We start from the raw sequence: 16042 nt of genomic DNA on the forward strand, positions 1-16042 counted from the left end.
CTGCAGCTCTTGTGCTCTGCAGCTCTTGCACACTGGGCCCGGCTCTGCGGCTCTTGTGCTCTGCGGCTCTTGTGCTCTGCAGCTCTTGCACACTGGGCCCGGCTCTGCAGCTCTTGTGCTCTGCAGCTCTTGCACACTGGGCCCGGCTCTGCAGCTCTTGTGCTCTGCAGCTCTTGTGCTCTGCAGCTCTTGTGCTCTGCAGCTCTTGTGCTCTGCAGCTCTTGTGCTCTGCAGCTCTTGTGCTCTGCAGCTCTTGCACACTGGGCCCGGCTCTGCGGCTCTTGGGCTCTGCGGCTCTTGGGCTCTGCGGCTCTTGGGCTCTGCGGCTCTTGGGCTCTGCGGCTCTTGTGCTCTGCAGCTCTTGTGCTCTGCAGCTCTTGCACACTGGGCCCGGCTCTGCGGCTCTTGTGCTCTGCAGCTCTTGTGCTCTGCAGCTCTTGCACACTGGGCCCGGCTCTGCAGCTCTTGCACACTGGGCCCGTCTCTGCAGCTCTTGCACACTGGGCCCTGCTCTGCGGCTCTGCAGCTCTTGCACACTGGGCCCGGCTCTGCGGCTCTTGTGCTCTGCGGCTCTTGCACACTGGGCCCGGCTCTGCAGCTCTTGGGCTCTGCGGCTCTTGCACACTGGGCCCGGCTCTGCGGCTCTTGTGCTCTGCGGCTCTTGCACACTGGGCCCGGCTCTGCAGCTCTTGGGCTCTGCAGCTCTTGCACACTGGGCCCTGCTCTGCGGCTCTTGCACACTGGGCCCGGCTCTGCGGCTCTGCAGCTCTTGCACACTGGGCCCGGCTCTGCAGCTCTTGCACACTGGGCCCGGCTCTGCGGCTCTTGTGCTCTGCGGCTCTTGCACACTGGGTCCGGCTCTGCAGCTCTTGGGCTCTGCGGCTCTTGCACACTGGGCCCGGCTCTGCGGCTCTTGTGCTCTGCAGCTCTCGTGCTCTGCAGCTCTTGCACACTGGGCCCGGCTCTGCAGCTCTTGCACACTGGGCCCTGCTCTGCGGCTCTGCAGCTCTTGCACACTGGGCCCTGCTCTGCGGCTCTTGCACACTGGGCCCTGCTCTGCGGCTCTGCAGCTCTTGCACACTGTGCCCGGCTCTGCAGCTCTTGCAGCCTGGCTCAGTGGCTCTGTCTTTGGGCGGCGGTTTCCAGTGGCTGTCTATGGAGGCCGGGCATCCTGTGGGGAGTGTCAGTGGGGCACACCTTGAGTGGGTCAGTGCCACACCTCGGAAAGGGGAGGGCAGTGAGTGGGCAGGGCAGGAACCAGACAGGGCAGGCTGGGAATTGCTTAGCCTGCGGCCAATCTAGGGTAGAGAGAGAAGAGAAGGAGGGAGGTGAAGGCTGCGAGTCAGAGGGAGAGCAGAGCCGAGATCAGAGGGAGAGCAGAGCCAGCCCTGGCAGCAGCAGATTGTCAGCTCCATGGACCAACACATGTACCGCACCAATGCCGCCCTGCCATCCAATCAGGACAGCGCATTCCGCCAGAGAACCAGCTCTGAGGATAACCTGTACCTGGCAGTACTGAGGGCCACAGAGGGCAAGAAAGGTACCAGCTACTGGGGCCACTGTGGGGTGTGGGCAGGGAAGGGGGCCGCAGCTGCATCACTAGTAGGAAGTTATGTGTTAACCCCTGCGGAGATCAATGCCCACCAGCAGGATGGCATCACTGTGGAGTACCGGCTCAGTGGGCATGGGGGATTATAGGGTCTGGAAAACCGCTGATTTACAGTTTGTTTGTTTTTTATCCTGGGGGTTTCGTTAAGGCCTCAGGGTACGTCATCCTACTACCTGTTATTGGGGTACTGTGCCTGTGTACGTCATCCTAGTGCCTGTTATTGGGGTACTGTATCTGTGTACGTCATCCTACTACCTGTTATTGGGGTACTGTGCCTGTGTACGTCATCCTACTACCTGTTATTGGGGTACTGTGCCTGTGTACGTCATCCTACTACCTGTTATTGGGGTACTGTGCCTGTGTACGTCATCCTACTACCTGTTATTGGGGTACTGTGCCTGTGTACGTCATCCTAGTGCCTGTTATTGGGGTACTGTGCCTGTGTACGTCATCCTAGTGCCTGTTATTGGGGTACTGTGCCTGTGTACAGCATCCTACTACCTGTTATTGGGGTACTGTGCCTGTGTACGTCATCCTACTACCTGTTATTGGGGTACTGTGCCTGTGTACGTCATCCTACTACCTGTTATTGGGGTACTGTGCCTGTGTACGTCATCCTAGTGCCTGTTATTGGGGTACTGTGCCTGTGTACGTCATCCTAGTGCCTGTTATTGGGGTACTGTGCCTGTGTACAGCATCCTACTACCTGTTATTGGGGTACTGTGCCTGTGTACGTCATCCTACTACCTGTTATTGGGGTACTGTGCCTGTGTACGTCATCCTACTACCTGTTATTGGGGTACTGTATCTGTGTACAGCATTTTACTACCTGTTATTGGGGTACTGTATCTGTGTACGTCATCCTAGTGCCTGTTATTGGGGTACTGTGCCTGTGTACGTCATCCTACTACCTGTTATTGGGGTACTGTGCCTGTGTACGTCATCCTACTACCTGTTATTGGGGTACTGTGCCTGTGTACGTCATCCTAGTGCCTGTTATTGGGGTACTGTATCTGTGTACGTCATCCTACTACCTGTTATTGGGGTACTGTATCTGTGTACAGCATTTTACTACCTGTTATTGGGGTACTGTATCTGTGTACGTCATCCTAGTGCCTGTTATTGGGGTACTGTGCCTGTGTACGTCATCCTACTACCTGTTATTGGGGTACTGTATCTGTGTACGTCATCCTACTACCTGTTATTGGGGTACTGTGCCTGTGTACGTCATCCTAGTGCCTGTTCTTGGGGTACTGTATCTGTGTACGTCATCCTACTACCTGTTATTGGGGTACTGTGCCTGTGTACGTCATCCTACTACCTGTTATTGGGGTACTGTATCTGTGTACAGCATCCTACTACCTGTTATTGGGGTACTGTGCCTGTGTACGTCATCCTAGTGCCTGTTATTGGGGTACTGTATCTGTGTATGTCATCCTACTACCTGTTATTGGGGTACTGTGCCTGTGTACGTCATCCTAGTGCCTGTTATTGGGGTACTGTATCTGTGTACGTCATCCTACTACCTGTTATTGGGGTACTGTATCTGTGTACGTCATCCTACTACCTGTTATTGGGGTACTGTATCTGTGTACGTCATCCTACTACCTGTTATTGGGGTACTGTGCCTGTGTACGTCATCCTACTACCTGTTATTGGGGTACTGTATCTGTGTACAGCATCCTACTACCTGTTATTGGGGTACTGTGCCTGTGTACGTCATCCTAGTGCCTGTTATTGGGGTACTGTATCTGTGTACGTCATCCTACTACCTGTTATTGGGGTACTGTGCCTGTGTACGTCATCCTAGTGCCTGTTATTGGGGTACTGTATCTGTGTACGTCATCCTACTACCTGTTATTGGGGTACTGTATCTGTGTACGTCATCCTACTACCTGTTATTGGGGTACTGTGCCTGTGTACATCATCCTAGTGCCTGTTATTGGGGTACTGTATCTGTGTACGTCATCCTAGTGCCTGTTATTGGGGTACTGTGCCTGTGTACGTCATCCTAGTGCCTGTTATTGGGGTACTGTACCTGTGTACAGCATCCTACTACCTGTTATTGGGGTACTGTATCTGTGTACGTCATCCTAGTGCCTGTTATTGGGGTACTGTATCTGTGTACGTCATCCTACTACCTGTTATTGGGGTACTGTGCCTGTGTACGTCATCCTACTACCTGTTATTGGGGTACTGTGCCTGTGTACGTCATCCTAGTGCCTGTTATTGGGGTACTATATCTGTGTACGTCATCCTAGTGCCTGTTATTGGGGTACTGTACCTGTGTACGTCATCCTACTACCTGTTATTGGGGTACTGTCCTGTGTACGTCATCCTACTACCTGTTATTGGGGTACTGTGCCTGTGTACGTCATCCTACTACCTGTTATTGGGGTACTGTGCCTGTGTACGTCATCCTACTACCTGTTATTGGGGTACTGTGCCTGTGTACGTCATCCTACTACCTGTTATTGGGGTACTGTGCCTGTGTACGTCATCCTAGTGCCTGTTATTGGGGTACTGTATCTGTGTACGTCATCCTAGTGCCTGTTATTGGGGTACTGTGACTGTGTACGTCATCCTACTACTGGTTATTGGGGTACTGTGCCTGTGTACGTCATCCTACTACCTGTTATTGGGGTACTGTGCCTGTGTACGTCATCCTACTACCGGTTATTGGGGTACTGTGCCTGTGTACGTCATCCTACTACCTGTTATTGGGGTACTGTGCCTGTGTACGTCATCCTACTACCTGTTATTGGGGTACTGTGCCTGTGTACGTCATCCTACTACCTGTTATTGGGGTACTGTGCCTGTGTACGTCATCCTACTACCTGTTATTGGGGTACTGTGCCTGTGTACGTCATCCTAGTGCCTGTTATTGGGGTACTGTATCTGTGTACGTCATCCTAGTGCCTGTTATTGGGGTACTGTGACTGTGTACGTCATCCTACTACTGGTTATTGGGGTACTGTGCCTGTGTACGTCATCCTACTACCTGTTATTGGGGTACTGTGCCTGTGTACGTCATCCTACTACCGGTTATTGGGGTACTGTGCCTGTGTACGTCATCCTACTACCTGTTATTGGGGTACTGTGCCTGTGTACGTCATCCTACTACCTGTTATTGGGGTACTGTGCCTGTGTACGTCATCCTAGTGCCTGTTATTGGGGTACTGTATCTGTGTACGTCATCCTACTACCTGTTATTGGGGTACTGTGCCTGTGTACGTCATCCTACTACCTGTTATTGGGGTACTGTGCCTGTGTACGTCATCCTACTACCTGTTATTGGGGTACTGTGCCTGTGTACGTCATCCTACTACCTGTTATTGGGGTACTGTGCCTGTGTACGTCATCCTAGTGCCTGTTATTGGGGTACTGTGCCTGTGTACGTCATCCTACTACCTGTTATTGGGGTACTGTATCTGTGTACAGCATCCTACTACCTGTTATTGGGGTACTGTGCCTGTGTACGTCATCCTACTACCTGTTATTGGGGTACTGTATCTGTGTACAGCATCCTAGTACCTGTTATTGGGGTACTGTATCTGTGTACGTCATCCTAGTGCCTGTTATTGGGGTACTGTGACTGTGTACTTCATCCTACTACTGGTTATTGGGGTACTCTGCCTGTGTACGTCATCCTACTACCTGTTATTGGGGTACTGTATCTGTGTACGTCATCCTACTACTGGTTATTGGGGTACTGTATCTGTGTACGTCATCCTACTACCTGTTATTGGGGTACTGTGCCTGTGTACGTCATCCTACTACCTGTTATTGGGGTACTGTGCCTGTGTACGTCATCCTACTACCTGTTATTGGGGTACTGTATCTGTGTACGTCATCCTAGTGCCTGTTATTGGGGTACTGTGCCTGTGTACGTCATCCTACTACCTGTTATTGGGGTACTGTATCTGTGTACGTCATCCTACTACTGGTTATTGGGGTACTGTGCCTGTGTACGTCATCCTACTACCTGTTATTGGGGTACTGTATCTGTGTACGTCATCCTACTACCTGTTATTGGGGTACTGTGCCTGTGTACGTCATCCTACTACCTGTTATTGGGGTACTGTATCTGTGTACAGCATCCTACTACCTGTTATTGGGGTACTGTGCCTGTGTACGTCATCCTACTTCCTGTTATTGGGGTACTGTGCCTGTGTACGTCATCCTACTACCTGTTATTGGGGTACTGTATCTGTGTACGTCATCCTAGTGCCTGTTATTGGGGTACTGTATCTGTGTACGTCATCCTACTACCTGTTATTGGGGTACTGTGCCTGTGTACGTCATCCTAGTGCCTGTTATTGGGGTACTGTATCTGTGTACGTCATCCTACTACCTGTTATTGGGGTACTGTATCTGTGTACGTCATCCTACTACCTGTTATTGGGGTACTGTACCTGTGTACAGCATCCTACTACCTGTTATTGGGGTACTGTATCTGTGTACGTCATCCTACTACCTGTTATTGGGGTACTGTGCCTGTGTACGTCATCCTACTACCTGTTATTGGGGTACTGTATCTGTGTACGTCATCCTAGTGCCTGTTATTGGGGTACTGTATCTGTGTACGTCATCCTACTACTGGTTATTGGGGTACTGTATCTGTGTACGTCATCCTACTACCTGTTATTGGGGTACTGTGCCTGTGTACGTCATCCTAGTGCCTGTTATTGGGGTACTGTATCTGTGTACGTCATCCTACTACTGGTTATTGGGGTACTGTATCTGTGTACGTCATCCTACTACCTGTTATTGGGGTACTGTATCTGTGTACGTCATCCTAGTGCCTGTTATTGGGGTACTGTATCTGTGTACGTCATCCTACTACTGGTTATTGGGGTACTGTATCTGTGTACGTCATCCTACTACCTGTTATTGGGGTACTGTGCCTGTGTACGTCATCCTAGTGCCTGTTATTGGGGTACTGTGCCTGTGTACGTCATCCTAGTGCCTGTTATTGGGGTACTGTACCTGTGTACGTCATCCTTGTGCCTGTTATTGGGGTACTGTATCTGTGTACGTCATCCTACTACCTGATATTGGGGTACTGTATCTGTGTACGTCATCCTAGTGCCTGTTATTGGGGTACTGTGCCTGTGTACGTCATCCTACTACCTGTTATTGGGGTACTGTATCTGTGTACGTCATCCTAGTGCCTGTTATTGGGGTACTGTGCCTGTGTACGTCATCCTAGTGCCTGTTATTGGGGTACTGTATCTGTGTACGTCATCCTACTACTGGTTATTGGGGTACTGTATCTGTGTACGTCATCCTACTACCTGTTATTGGGGTACTGTGCCTGTGTACGTCATCCTAGTGCCTGTTATTGGGGTACTGTATCTGTGTACGTCATCCTACTACCTGTTATTGGGGTACTGTATCTGTGTACGTCATCCTACTACCTGTTATTGGGGTACTGTATCTGTGTACGTCATCCTAGTGCCTGTTATTGGGGTACTGTGCCTGTGTACGTCATCCTACTACCTGTTATTGGGGTACTGTATCTGTGTACGTCATCCTAGTGCCTGTTATTGGGGTACTGTGCCTGTGTACGTCATCCTAGTGCCTGTTATTGGGGTACTGTATCTGTGTACGTCATCCTACTACTGGTTATTGGGGTACTGTATCTGTGTACGTCATCCTACTACTGGTTATTGGGGTACTGTATCTGTGTACGTCATCCTAGTGCCTGTTATTGGGGTACTGTGCCTGTGTACGTCATCCTACTACCTGTTATTGGGGTACTGTATCTGTGTACAGCATTTTACTACCTGTTATTGGGGTACTGTATCTGTGTATGTCATCCTACTACCTGTTATTGGGGTACTGTATCTGTGTACAGCATCCTACTACCTGTTATTGGGGTACTGTGCCTGTGTACGTCATCCTACTACCTGTTATTGGGGTACTGTATCTGTGTACAGCATCCTACTACCTGTTATTGGGGTACTGTATCTGTGTACGTCATCCTACTACCTGTTATTGGGGTACTGTATCTGTGTACAGCATCCTACTACCTGTTATTGGGGTACTGTATGTGTGTACAGCATCCTACTACCTGTTATTGGGGTACTGTATCTGTGTACGTCATCCTACTACCTGTTATTGGGGTACTGTGCCTGTGTACGTCATCCTACTACCTGTTATTGGGGTACTGTATCTGTGTACAGCATTTTACTACCTGTTATTGGGGTACTGTATCTGTGTACGTCATCCTAGTGCCTGTTATTGGGGTACTGTATCTGTGTACTTCATCCTACTACCTGTTATTGGGGTACTGTATCTGTGTACAGCATCCTACTACCTGTTATTGGGGTACTGTATCTGTGTACAGCATCCTACTACCTGTTATTGGGGTACTGTATCTGTGTACGTCATCCTACTACCTGTTATTGGGGTACTGTATCTGTGTACGTCATCCTACTACTGGTTATTGGGGTACTGTATCTGTGTACGTCATCCTACTACCTGTTATTGGGGTACTGTGCCTGTGTACGTCATCCTACTACCTGTTATTGGGGTACTGTATCTGTGTACGTCATCCTACTACCTGTTATTGGGGTACTGTATCTGTGTACAGCATTTTACTACCTGTTATTGGGGTACTGTGCCTGTGTACGTCATCCTACTACCTGTTATTGGGGTACTGTATCTGTGTACGTCATCCTACTACCTGTTATTGGGGTACTGTATCTGTGTACAGCATTTTACTACCTGTTATTGGGGTACTGTGCCTGTGTACAGCATCCTAGTGCCTGTTATTGGGGTACTGTGCCTGTGTACGTCATCCTACTACCTGTTATAGGGGTACTGTGCCTGTGTACGTCATCCTACTACCTGTTATTGGGGTACTGTGCCTGTGTACGTCATCCTACTACCTGTTATTGGGGTACTGTGCCTGTGTACAGCATCCTAGTGCCTGTTATTGGGGTACTGTATCTGTGTACAGCATTTTACTACCTGTTATTGGGGTACTGTATCTGTGTACGTCATCCTAGTGCCTGTTATTGGGGTACTGTGCCTGTGTACGTCATCCTACTACCTGTTATTGGGGTACTGTATCTGTGTATAGCATTTTACTACCTGTTATTGGGGTACTGTATCTGTGTACGTCATCCTAGTGCCTGTTATTGGGGTACTGTGCCTGTGTACGTCATCCTGCTACCTGTTATTGGGGTACTGTGCCTGTGTACGTCATCCTAGTGCCTGTTATTGGGGTACTGTACCTCTGTACGTCATCCTACTACCTGTTATTGGGGTACTGTATCTGTGTGCATCATTCTACCTGTTATTGGGGTACTGTGCCAGTGTGCATCATCCTACTACCTGTTATTGGGGTACTGTACCTGTGTACAGCATCCTACTACCTGTTATTGGGGTACTGTATCTGTGTACGTCATCCTACTACCTGTTATTGGGGTACTGTGCCTGTGTACAGCATCCTACTACCGATTATTGGGGTACTGTATCTGTGTACGTCATCCTACTACCTGTTATTGGGGTACTGTGCCCGTGTACATTCATCCTGCTCCCTGTTATTGGGGTACTGTGCCCGGGTACATTCATCCTGCTCTGTTATTGGGGTACTGTGCCCGGGTACACCATGTTACTACCTGTATTATGTGTTGGTCAGTGTAGAGGGAGTTCTGCTCTTTCTTTCTCCACCGCTCATTAGAAGCCGTGTGTAACAACCCCTCATCGTCTCTCTTACAGATGAACGAGACCGGGTGCAGAAGAAGACATTTACCAAATGGGTGAACAAGCATCTGATAAAGGTGAGTGCAACTCCCCCGCTGTGTATACTGAGCCTACACCTTATCTCCAACTAAAGCACCTGCGCCCTCAGACCTACGACCAGTGACCTCTACCTGCACTCTCAGACCTACCACCAGTAACGTCCGCCTGCGCTTTCAGACTTACCACTGGTGACGTCCGCCTGCGCACTCAGACCTACCACTGGTGACGTCCGCCTGTGCACTCAGACCTACCACCGGTGACGTCCGCCTGCGCACTCAGACCTACCACTGGTGACGTCCGCCTGTGCACTCAGACCTACCACTGGTGACGTCCGCCTGTGCCCTCAGACCTACCACTGGTGACGTCCGCCTGTGCCCTCAGACCTACCACTGGTGACGTCCGCCTGTGCCCTCAGACCTACCACTGGTGACGTCCGCCTGTGCACTCAGACCTACCACTGGTGACGTCCGCCTGTGCACTCAGACCTACCACTGGTGACGTCTGCCTGTGCACTCAGACCTACAACTGGTGACGTCCTCCTGTGCACTCAGACCTACCACTGGTGACGTCCGCCTGTGCCCTCAGACCTACCACTGGTGACGTCTGCCTGTGCACTCAGACCTACCACTGGTGACGTCCTCCTGTGCACTCAGACCTACAACTGGTGACGTCCGCCTGTGCCCTCAGACCTACCACTGGTGACGTCCGCCTGTGCCCTCAGACCTACCACTGGTGACGTCCGCCTGTGCCCTCAGACCTACCACTGGTGACGTCCGCCTGTGCACTCAGACCTACCACTGGTGACGTCCTCCTGTGCACTCAGACCTACAACTGGTGACGTCCGCCTGTGCCCTCAGACCTACCACTGGTGACGTCCGCCTGTGCCCTCAGACCTACCACTGGTGACGTCCGCCTGTGCCCTCAGACCTACCACTGGTGACGTCCGCCTGTGCACTCAGACCTACCACTGGTGACGTCCGCCTGTGCACTCAGACCTACCACTGGTGACGTCTGCCTGTGCACTCAGACCTACAACTGGTGACGTCCTCCTGTGCACTCAGACCTACCACCCGTGACGTCCGCCTGTGCCCTCAGATCTACCACTGGTGACGTCCGCCGGTGCACTCAGACCTACCACCGGTGGTGTCCGCCTGTGCCCTCAGATCTACCACTGGTGACGTCCGCCTGTGCACTCAGACCTACCACTGGTGACGTCCGCCTGTGCCCTCAGACCTACCACCGGTGATGTCCGCCTGTGCCCTCAGACCTACCACTGGTGACGTCCTCCTGCGCATTCAGACCTACCACTGGTGACGTCCTCCTGCGCATTCACACCTACCACTGGTGACGTCCTCCTGCGCATTCAGACCTGCAGCTGGTGATGTCCGCCTGTGCCCTCAGACCTACCACTGGTGACGTCCGCCTGTGCCCTCAGACCTACCGCCTGTGCACTCAGACTTGCAACTGGTGATGTCCGCCTGCACGCACAGACCTGCCACCAATGCATGCCACGAAGGTGTAGCCCTTGTATGTGAGGATGCTACCTCAGATGTTGGGGCACTGTACACACTCGATGGGGGTGCCCTCGTTTTAGTCTTTGGATTCCTGGGACTTGTGGTTCCCATTATTTCATGATGAGCGATGCCATGATCTCTGATTACCGCAGTAAGGAAGTCTTGTGGTCGCCTCTTCCTGTCGGCTGCTGGGGTCCATGTGAGCAGCTCTTCAGTTGTTGCGATGTCTGTTTTTACTGTTACTGTAGAAACCACCACAGGGAACCAAAGCTACAATGTAAGGAATGGGGATCTGGCTCTTGGATCGTCAGCTCTGCAGCTCAGGGAGACGAGCGGAGCACGTGCTGTTAGTGAAAGCGCGAGCGCTCTCTGCATTTATTATTGCCCTCTATGTGCGGGTTGTCTCTGCTCTCTGTGCCATCTCTGTGCGGGTTGTCATGGCGCTCTCTGTACCATCTCTTTGTGCGGATTGTCTCTGCGCTCTCTGTACAATTTCTCTCTGTGCGGGTTGTCTCTGCTCTCTGTACCATCTCTCTCTGTGCGGGTTGTCTCTGCGCTCTCTGTACCATCTCTCTGTGCGGATTGTCTCTGCGCTCTCTGTACAATCTCTCTCTGTGCGGGTTGTCTCTGCTCTCTGAACCATCTCTCTCTCTGCAGGTTGTCTCTGCGCTCTCTGTACCATCTCTCTCTGTGCGGATTGTCTCTGCGCTCTCTGTACAATCTCTCTCTGTGCAGGTTGTCTCTGCGCTCTCTGTACAATCTCTCTCTGTACGGGTTGTCTCTGCGCTCTCTGTACAATCTCTCTCTGTGCGGGTTGTCTCTGCTCTCTGTACAATCTCTCTCTGTGCGGGTTGTCTCCGCGCTCTCTGTACCATCTCTCCCTGTGCGGGTTGTCTCTGCGCTCTCTGTACCATCTCTCTCTGTGCGTGTTGTCTCTGCGCTCTCTGTACCATCTCTCTCTGTGCGGGTTGTCTCCGCGCTCTCTGTGCGGGTTGTCTCCGCGCTCTCTGTGCGGGTTGTCTCCGCGCTCTCTGTGCGGGTTGTCTCCGCGCTCTCTGTGCGGGTTGTCTCCGCGCTCTCTGTGCGGGTTGTCTCCGCGCTCTCTGTGCGGGTTGTCTCCGCGCTCTTTGTGCGGGTTGTCTCCTCGTTCTCTGTGCGGGTTGTCTCCGCGCTCTCTGTGCGGGTTGTCTCCGCGCTCTCTGTGCGGGTTGTCTCCGCGCTCTCTGTGCGGGTTGTCTCCGCGCTCTTTGTGCGGGTTGTCTCCTCGTTCTCTGTGCGGGTTGTCTCCGCGCTCTCTGTGCGGGTTGTCTCCGCGCTCTGTGCGGGTTGTCGCCGTGCTCACTCTGCGGGTTGTCTCTGTGCGGATTGTCGCTGCGCTCTCTGTGCGGGTTGTCTCCGCGCTCTCTGTGCAGTTTGTCTCTGCAGATTGTCGCTGCGTTCTCTGTACAAGTTGGTTCTGTATTTTTTTTCCTCCTATATTTGTTGCGCTGATCAGTCAGTGACCTGCTCGCTCCGCCGCCGTCTCTTGCCCCCCGCTGTCTGTCAGCTCCCCGCCTTTCACTGTCTCGGCTCCCGGCCTAGAAATGCTGTGAGAAATCCCCGGCTGCTCTTGGCCTCCTGTTTGGATCTCTGCCCCAGAACTTCCCCAAACATGTTGTTATCAGAGGAGGAAGCCGACCTGGAATATCTTCAGCCTCCTGCAGTCTGGCAGCACTCCAGATGATTGGGCAGCCCTGTGCTGGAGACAGGTGGCAGGCTGTCTGAACTATTGGACCTCCGGATGCTGAATTGACGGAATGTACTCTTATGGGGATCTGTCGCTTGTACGAAGTGCAAAGATATCATCTTCTCTCTCCTGTGCCTAAGATCACTTTCCCTCTCTCTCGCCTGCGCGCTTTCCCTCTCTCTCGCTTGCGCGCTCTCCCTCCCTCTCTCGCTTGCGCGTTCTCGCTTGCGCGCTCTCCCTCTCTCGCTTGCGCGCTTTCCCCTCTCGCTTGCACGCTCTCTCTCTCGCTTGCGCGCTCTCCCACTCTCTCGCTTGCGCGTTTTCCCTCTCGCTTGCGCGTTTTCCCTCTCGCTTGCGCGCTTTCCCTCTCGCTTGCGCGCTTTTCCTCTCGCGCACTCACTTTTCCTCTCTCGCGTGCACTTTTCCTCTCGCGCGCGCTTTCTTGTTCGTTATTTCTTTCTCATGCACACTCGCTTTGTGCCTCTTGTTTTTTCTCACATGCGCTCGCTTTCTGTCTCGTGCTTTTTCTCACGCTCACTCGTTTTCTCTTGCTTTCTCAGGCGAGCTCGCTTTCTCGTTCTTTCTTTCTCACATGCGCTCGCTTTCTGTCTTGTGCTTTTTCTCTTGCACGTTCGCTTTCTGTCTCATGCTTTTTCTTATGCGCGCTCGCTTTGTTACATTCTTTTTCCTAAGCGCGCTCGTTTTCTTGTGCTTTCTCACTCGCTCGCTTTCTCTCATGCTTTCTCTTCCTCATACGCGCTCACTTTTTTGTTATTTTTCTCGTGCTTTTTCACACGCGCGCTTACTTTCTCTCGTGCTTTCTTTCTCATGTGCGCTCGCTTTCTTGTGCTTTTGCTTTCTCACACGCTCGCTTTCTCGTGCTTTCTTTCTCACACGCGCTCGCTTTCTTGTGCTTTTGCTTTCTCACGCGCTCGCTTTCTCTCGTGCTTTCTTTCTCACGTGCGCTCGCTTTCTGTCTTGTGCTTTTTCTCATGCGCACTTGCTTTCTGTCTCGCGCTTTTTCTCACGTGCGCTCGTTTTCCCTCGTGCTTTCTCACTCAATCTTGCTTTCGCTCGCTTGCTTTCTCTCATGCTTTCTTTCTAACACACGCTTTCATGCTTTCTCTCTTCCGCGCGCTCACTTTTTCGTTCTTTCTCACGCGTGCTTGCTCTTGTGATTTCTCTCTTCCTCATGTGTGCTTGCTGTCCCTCTCGTGCTTTCTCTCTCGTGCTTTCTTTCTTGCACGCTAACTTTCTCGAATGCTTTCTATTCCTTAACTAACGCTCACTTTTTCGTTCTTTCTCACGCGTGCTTTTTTTCTCTTGTGATTTCTCTCTTCCTCTCACGGGCTCTCTTTCCCTCTTGTGCACTTTCTTTCTTGCGGCAACTGTTGTTCAAGATCTCATTGTGTCCTTGTTCTCTTCGCACTGTGACATGCCAGTCGTCCTGCGCCTCCATTATTCTGGTGCTGGGTGGGTCCTTCGCGCCTCGGGCGATGCTGCTGTTCAGGACGCCACATCTTTCTTGATACAAGAAGACCATTATTCTACCAGGGGCCCCACGTGTCACAGGGGCAGTTCTATAACTTCTTATGGATGTAAGAAGACCTGCTATGAAGGATTAACTTTTGGATGGTGCAAGCTGGAATATAAGGAAACTGTTCACCAAGTGCTCTTATACCGAGGGTCCACGCCATGGTGACTTCACTGGTAGGCGGGATCCCTAGTAGATCGAGGAGGCCGAGGATGATCACCACTGAGACGCAGAGGTACAAGGTGTTCAGTGCTCAGAGACACGGCCGAGATGAGGGGGCCGAGTCCAACCACCACTGAGCAAGACACAGACGTACAAGGTTTGATCCATGACAGCTGGCGACTGGCCTCCTTGTGGTCCTGTTTGCCGGCGAAGGGGTCTCCTTGGGGTCCTGTAGGCCGGCGAAGGGGCCTCCTCTGGGTCCTGTAGACCGGCGAAGGGCCCTTCTTGGGGTCCTGTAGGCCGGCGAAGGGACCTCCTTGGGGTTCTGTAGGCCGGCGAAGGGGCCTCCTTGTGGTCCTGTAGGCCGGCAAAGGGGCCTCTTTGGGGTCCTGTAGGCCGGCAAAGGGACCTCCTTGGGGTCCTGTAGGCCGATTAGCGAGGGTCTCTAGAGGAGAGTGGTACTTCCAGCGGCTCAGTAAAGCAAGGATTTTATTGAGCAAGCCATAAAAAAGACAAACCGGGTTAAATAACTGAGGCGTTTCTGGCGTCTTCATCATTAAGGATGCCCTTAATCATAGTAATTTTGCCTTCTATTGTTGCTGTGCTGCACAAGCTGGAGACATGGCACTTGCCAGTTTTGCCTCCCATAAACTCTAAGCTCACAATTGTTGTAAGCTCCAACCACCCACTTTTTCTCTAGCAATGGTCTCTGATGTCCTGTAGATCGAGTACCGAGGATCTCTGATGTGCTGTAGGTCGGGGAGCAATGGTCTCTGAGGGGCTGTAGATTGGGGAATGACTTTATCTGAGAGGCTGTAGGTCGGGGAGCAATGGTCTATGACGGGCTGTAGGTTGGGGAATGATGGTCTGTGATGTGCTGTATGTCAGGGAGCAATGGTCTCTGATGTTCTGCAGGTCGTGGAGCGATGGTCTCTGATGTTCTGTAGGTCGGAGAACAATGGTCTCTGAGGGGCTGTAGATCGGGGAGCAGTGGTCTCTGATGTTCTGTAGGTCGGGGAGCGATGGTCTCTGATGTCCTGTAGGTCAAGTAACGAGGATCTCTGATGTGTTGGGGAGCGATGGTCTCTGAGGGGCTTTAGATTGGCGAGTGATGGTCTCTGAGTGGCTGAAGGTCGGAGAATGATGGTCTCTGAGGGGCTGTATTTCGTGGAGCGATGGTCTCTGATGTTCTAAAGGTTGAGGAACATGGTCTCAGGGACTGTAGATTGGGGAGTGATGGTCTCTGAGGGGCTGTAGGTCGGGGAGCAATGGCCTCTGATGTCCTGTAGGTCGAGTAGCGATGGTCTCTGAGGTGCTGTAGGTCCGGGAGCGATGGTCTCTGAGGTGCTGTAGGTTGGGGAGCGATGGTCTCTGAGGGGCTGTAGGTCGAGGAGCAATGGTCTCTGATGGGCTGTAGGTCAGGGAGCAATGGTGTCTGATGTGCTGTATGTTGGGGAGCAATAGTCTCTGAGGGGCTATAGCTCCTCAGTGGTTGCGGGTTTTCTGTCGGCCCTGGATGTTCTCTACAGGTCTCTGTTACCTCTGGCCTTTGTTTGATAACTTTGTTTCCTGTTCTTTTCTTCATCCTCTCTTCCGTATCTCCTCCTCATCCCTCTCTCCTCCTGTCCTCATCCCTCTCTCCTCCTGTCCTCGTCCGTCTCGGCCTCCTTCTCTCCTCCCGTCCTCGTCCGTCTCGGCCTCCTTCTCTCCTCCCGTCCGTCTCGGCCTCCTTCTCTCCTCCC

General features: G+C 52.2%; 1 protein-coding gene across 12 annotated transcripts in view; it reads left to right on the forward strand.

Moving 5' to 3' along the window:
- The window catches only part of LOC138643272 (plectin-like), a 554763-nt gene that overhangs the window by 409676 nt on the left and 129045 nt on the right, over positions 1–16042 (forward strand). For 10 of the 12 annotated variants that reach the window (XM_069732195.1, XM_069732204.1, XM_069732200.1 and 7 more), the window contains one exon: positions 9341–9402. In XM_069732195.1, coding sequence (XP_069588296.1) covers positions 9341–9402 — 62 coding nt within the window. Of the gene's footprint in view, positions 1–1295; positions 1541–9340; positions 9403–16042 lie in introns of those variants that run through there. The other 2 variants (XM_069732199.1, XM_069732196.1) reach the window with 2 other exon arrangements.

The sequence above is a fragment of the Ranitomeya imitator genome, chromosome 6 (genome assembly GCF_032444005.1).
Source record: "Ranitomeya imitator isolate aRanImi1 chromosome 6, aRanImi1.pri, whole genome shotgun sequence".
NCBI classification, from domain to species: domain Eukaryota; kingdom Metazoa; phylum Chordata; class Amphibia; order Anura; family Dendrobatidae; genus Ranitomeya; species Ranitomeya imitator.